The sequence below is a fragment of the Otolemur garnettii genome, unplaced genomic scaffold (genome assembly GCF_000181295.1).
Source record: "Otolemur garnettii isolate 467f Iridium unplaced genomic scaffold, OtoGar3 scaffold00096, whole genome shotgun sequence".
NCBI lineage: Eukaryota > Metazoa > Chordata > Mammalia > Primates > Galagidae > Otolemur > Otolemur garnettii.
The window spans coordinates 7,544,994-7,550,591 of record NW_003852491.1 but is presented as its reverse complement, the minus strand read 5'-3'; the positions used below and the strand labels follow the sequence as shown (position 1 = coordinate 7,550,591).

Genomic DNA, 5,598 nt, shown 5'->3' with positions numbered 1-5,598 from the left:
AACATAATTGGGAATAGGTACAGCAGGCATACCTTGTTTTAAGCATTTTATACATATTAACTTACTTAATCCTCTTTTGATACTATGTGCTAGGTGTCATTACTATCTACATTTTACAGAGGAAACAGAGGCTTGGAGGCGTTAAATAACCTGCCTAAGGTCATACAGCTACTAAGTGGCAACGAGAATTTGAATCCAAATAACCCAGCATTGCCACTCTGCCCAATTGTTCCTCACCCAAAGGCTGATTGACAATTTTTATTTATTTATTTGAGACAGAGTCTCACTTTATTGCTCTCGGAAGAGTGCCATGGCATCATAACTCACAGCAACCTCCAACTCTTGGGCTTAGGTGATCCTCTTGCCTCAGCCCCCTGAGTAACTGGGACTACAGGCACCTACCACAGCGCCCAGCTATTTTTTGTTGGATTTTGGCCGGGGCCAGGTTTGAAACTGCCACCCTTGGTATATGGGGCTGGCACCCTGCCCACTGAACCACAGGCACCGTCCCCTATTTATATTTTCATTTTTTGAGAGAGTCTCACTCTGTCACCCTGGGTAGAGTGCTGCGGTGTCATTCTAACTCACAGCAACCTCAGTCTCTTGGGGTAAAGGGATCCTCCTGCCTCGTCTCTTGAATATCTGGGAGTGCAAGGTGCCTGCCATGATGCCTAGCTACCGCTAGTTTTTCTGTTATTAGTATTAGTATTTAGTTTTTCTATTTTTAGTAGAGACGGGGTCTCATTTTTGTTTAGGCTGGTCTTGAACTTGTGAGCACAGTGAAAGCAATCCACCCACTTAGCCTCCCAGAGAGCTAAGATTACAGGCGTGAGCTACCACTCCTGGACTATGTCTTTTTTTTTTTTTTAAGAAACAAAGTCTCATCTCACCCAAGCTGGAGTGTAGCAGCATGATCATAGTTTACTGTACCTTGAACTCCTAGGCTCAAGGGATCCTCTTGAGTAGTTTAGGACTGCAGGAACATGCCAATACCATGCATGGCTACTTTTATTTATTTATTTTTGTAGAGACAAGGTATGGCTGTGTTGCCTAGGCTGGTCTCAAACTCTTGGCCTCAAGTAATCCTCCTGCCTCCGCCTCCTAAAGGGGTGGGATTACAGGCATGAGCCATCTTGCCTGACCAACATTTCCTAAGTTGAAACAAGATGGCCACCTGCATATCTTGTAGGGGTTCTTTTGCGGTTGGGCATACTCATCCCCAGACAGCATCTCTCTGACATTCCCTTTTTTCCCCTGCCCTGGTAGATGAGGTCCACATCCTCCAAAACTATATCAAGACCCAACTGAACAAAGAGCTGGGGCAGCTCCAAGAACTGGTAGAGGAGAGGCTCAAGGCCAGTGAGGAAAGACTCAACAGCAAATTGACTGCACTAGAGCGGCCCTTCCAGCTACCTCCAGGCAAAAGCAAGAACAAGACTAAGTGATCCTCAGCATTTTCTCCAATAAAGGCCTAGGCCAGAACGGCCCAATCCCTGTCACCAATCCTGAGTACCTTCAGAGATCCCTGACCTAGCCAGACACCAGACACAAGCACCCACTCTCACTGGTGTGCAGATTTATTTCATATGCAGCACAGATAGCACTGACAGGACCAGGCATGGCATTTGGAGTGGCTCCCTTCCACCCCAGTTCTGACCTCAAAGCCCTAGCCACCATGGGGAGGAGTAGAGGGCTGGTCTGTATAATAGTAGCATGATCAGTGGTAGGCCTGGGCAGGCAGAGGCACCTAAGGCCGGAGTCCAGAGAGGCTGGAATGATCAAAATCCTTCTGAAGAGTCCTGCTTTTTGGGATTCCCCAGGGGCTGGGGTTCTAGCCCAGCACCACTGCAGCTTCGTCCTCAGGTACAGTAGTTGAGTCCCCCTCTTCTTCAGGGCCCATTATGGGAAAAGGCCCAGGGGGCCGGTGCTGAAAGAGGGCTGCTCGGTTCTGCTGCTCGCCTTTCTTCACCCAGTGTCCATAGAGCCGGAAGGCACAGTTGTCGATGAGGCGTCGCACTGACCGCAGTGCGTAAGGATCCCTCAACAGTGCACTCTTGGTCAGTGGACGTACACGATGGGTGCTTAAGGCCACTCGTCCAGCAGCCAGCACTGTCCACACTGCAACCTGAGGAGGGGGATAATGTGTGCTCCAGTGGAGCATCCAGCACAAGGGACAGAGGCACAGACCCAGACTCTGACACTATCAGGCTTACCCGGAACCGCTGGCGGGGGGTTAGGTTCCAGGGTTGGCTGCCTTCACAACGCTCAAAGAAGGGATGCTGTAAGGCCTGTTCAGCTGTCAGGCGTTCCTCAGGATCAACCTGCAGCAGCCTGGAGATCTAGGGGAAACCCCAGAGCATTAGGGGCAAGTCTTGGGCCTTCCCAATTGTCCTCTCACAGCCCCAGCTCACCAGGTCTTTGACAGTGTTTGAACGGTCGTCCCACTCGGGTGAACTAAACTGGTACTGGCCCTCCATGATCATACGTAACATCAGGATCTGGCGCCGGTGCCAGAAGGGTGGTGAGCCAGCCAGGAGTGTGAACAAGATCACCCCACAGGCCCAGCTGTGAAAGAGATCAGAGTCAGGCAAGACTAGACGATGGACACACACAGTGAAAGACAGTAAACACAGAAGGCAAGGGGACCAGAAACTCACAGGTCGACCTCCTTGCCATAGCCTGGGTGGGTTTCATCCATCGAGCATTTAAGGATCTCTGGTGCCAGATACCCTGGGGTCCCACACAACTCTGGAGAGAGAGGGCTGAGATTGAAGGCATACCCCCCAGCTTTCTCCAGGGCCCTTAGCACCTGATTTCTGCTGGAGCTGCCTCAATATTGCCAGGGCCACCAGTGTTGCCACTCTGCTCCTACTTGCCTTCTGTCAATTCTGTCAGGACTAGACACTATCCCCACTGAACAACTCAAATACCCACCAAGGCTCCTGGTGGCTTTCTTAGGAAAACCTGGTTTTTTTTGGACTGAATTATCACTTGCCTCCTCCAACCCTCCAGCCAAGCCAGGCTACCCACTACTCACAACATGTTACCTCATTTTTATATCCAAAATACATATAGAAAACAAAATTTAAAACTTTCCTGCATTCCCCTTTGCCCAAACTTATTCCTTCTCTTTCATCTCCACTCTGGTTAGTGGAACCACCATTCAACCCAAGGGGAACAGTGGAAAAATATAGGATTTCTTACAGCACCTACTGGGAAATCCCTTCCCTGATTCCCCATCATGGCATCAGGATCAAGTCTAGATTCCTCAGCAGAAAGCACTCAGTAACAGTCATTTACTCTCAGTAACATGATGCAAGTCTGTATTTAATACTTCCTTTTGCCATATTGAGCACCAATTCTTCCATCCCAGTAGTTTCCAAACTGTGTTTTATGGCACACTTCAGGAGATTTTATTAGTCCTAAATTGAAACTGACTCTTGGAAAATTTATTTCTACAACATGTATTGAATGTCAACCACCATATTAGACACAGTGATGAATCAGATGTGCTCTTACTGAGTTCACTGTCTACCAGAAAGCAAACAAGAAATAATAGAGTAAAACGTATCATGAAGGAAGAATATATATGTGTAAGAACAAAAAACAGGGAGATCTTACCTGTCCTAGAGATTTCAAGTAAAACCTGAACTACCTAAGCCAAGGGAGAGGACAGAACTGGGCAGGGACAAAGATGATTCCAGAAAGGGGAGAAACAGATACTCAAAAAGAAATAAAGTATAACATCCACAAGATATGTAAGTCCACAGGTTAAGAACAGGAGCTTTGGAGTCAGACTGCCCACCTTCAAATGGCTGGTAATATGACCTCAGATACGTAATCTCATATCTTTAAACTCATCTGTAAAAAGGAGACACAAATACTGTCTATCTCATAGGATTGTTGAGAGGACTTAGAGAAATAAGCCATGTAAGGACTGTGTGGTACCTTCCTCATAGTAAGTGACCAGTGAATGTTAGCTATTAAGTCTACTGCAAATCCACTGAGGGAGAGATGGAAGCATATTAAAAGATCTGAGGAGTCCCACAGTTAAGCTTTATTTAAAGTTTCCCATTTGCACTAGAAATATTTCTGTCACAACAAAGGTATTAACGTTGAGTGAGCCTGAGTCCCAGGGCCCCAGGTGAGAAGTGCTATATGGACACATCAGGCTCTTCACAGCACCTAAGAAGCACATTGTGGTCCTGCCTCCTCCATCCCCTAGATATGATGCTGAGCCTGCCATCCCCTGCTCCCTCTCTCTCCTCCTGGGACAAGGCCCAGTCCTAGAGGCCCTGCTCCTCCACAGGTCTCCCAAGTTGCAACAGAACATCTTCTTGGCCTCCCTGGTGTGCCCTCTGCCCACTGTGTATCATTGTCTGCTCACTTGTCTGTCTCCTCCCCATGTCAGAAAGCCCACTCTTTGAGTTCTACACAAGGCTTTGCACCCAGAGGGTACTTGGCAAGTGCTCACTGACTTCTTTCCTTTCCTTGGTACCTGGGACTCAGTACTCAAGACCAAGCCAAACACCCTCATCACACTTGGGTCTCCTTTCCACCCAAGTGTGGTAGGACACCAGATCCCCTCACCTCGAAGCTTCTCGCCAGGTTCCAAGTGGCAGGAGAACCCAAAATCTGAAAGTCGGATCTGCATACTGTCATCTAGGAGAATATTCTCAGGCTTCAAGTCTCGGTGCACAATGTTGTTGGCATGGAGAAAGCTCACAGCTTCCAGCAGAGACCTCATAATGGACCTGGGAGAGGTGCAGTCTCCTCCTCTGCTCCTCCCTGCTCCACCCCACTCCCTGCTCACCCAGGAGCTGCAGGCTCAGCCATTACCTGGTTTCCTTTTCTGAGAGGGCCACCTTCTCTGTCAGATAGTCAAACAGCTCTCCCTTCCGCATCCTAAGGAATAGGAGGGGCATAGGAGGTAGATGCACCCAACACCAAGGGTGGAGAAAATAAACTAGTGCTTACATAAAATACCATGGAAGAGGCCAGTGAAAAGAGATTCCTCTGTGACTGAAGACAAGGGACTCTAAGAATAAATCAGATGTCTGGGGAAGTTTGGCCTAGAGGTCTGGCAGTTGAAATCTCTGTATTGTGCCATGTTGGAGCAATTTTAGCAAGAATGACTTTTTTTTTTTTTTTGAGACAGAGTCTCAAACTATTACCCTGGGTCACAGCTCATGGCAACCCCAAACTCTTAGGCATAAGCAAGTCTCTTGCCTCAGCATCCCAAGTGGCTGGGACTACAGGTGGTCCACTGGCTATTTTTTTTGTTGCAGTGGTCATTGTTGTTTTTAGCTAGTCCAGGATAGGTTTGAACCCACCAGCCTCGGCGTATGTGGCCAATGCCCTACCTGCTAGCTATGGGTGCCGCCTTTTTTTTTTTTTTTTTTTTAAAGAGATTGGGGGTCTCATTCTGGTCATCTAGGCTGGAGTTTAGTGGTATGATCGCTGCTCATTGCATCACTGCAACCTTGAATTCTACGACTCAAGCAATCCTCCCACCTCAGTTTTCTGTGTAGTGGGATTATAGGCGCAAGCCACCATGCCTGGTGGTGATTTCTTTTTTTTTTTTTTGAGACAGAGCCT

General features: G+C 48.0%; 2 protein-coding genes across 2 annotated transcripts in view; one reads left to right on the top strand and one right to left on the bottom strand.

The window, feature by feature from the left end:
- The window catches only part of CCDC189 (coiled-coil domain containing 189), a 4,985-nt gene extending 3,494 nt beyond the window's left edge, over window positions 1–1,491 (top strand). The window contains exon 9 of the mRNA XM_012808875.2: window positions 1,267–1,491. Within this exon, the coding sequence (XP_012664329.2) occupies window positions 1,267–1,445 (179 nt within the window). The 3' untranslated portion in view covers window positions 1,446–1,491. The remainder of the gene's footprint in view (window positions 1–1,266) is intronic.
- A 73-nt stretch (window positions 1,492–1,564) lies between these two features.
- The window catches only part of PHKG2 (phosphorylase kinase catalytic subunit gamma 2), a 29,130-nt gene continuing 25,096 nt past the window's right edge, over window positions 1,565–5,598 (bottom strand). The window contains exons 6-11 of the mRNA XM_003795814.2: window positions 4,840–4,905; window positions 4,591–4,754; window positions 2,658–2,748; window positions 2,412–2,565; window positions 2,214–2,339; window positions 1,565–2,125 (exon numbers count right to left, since the gene is read on the bottom strand). Coding sequence (XP_003795862.1) covers window positions 1,832–2,125; window positions 2,214–2,339; window positions 2,412–2,565; window positions 2,658–2,748; window positions 4,591–4,754; window positions 4,840–4,905 — 895 coding nt within the window. The 3' untranslated portion in view covers window positions 1,565–1,831. The remainder of the gene's footprint in view (window positions 2,126–2,213; window positions 2,340–2,411; window positions 2,566–2,657; window positions 2,749–4,590; window positions 4,755–4,839; window positions 4,906–5,598) is intronic.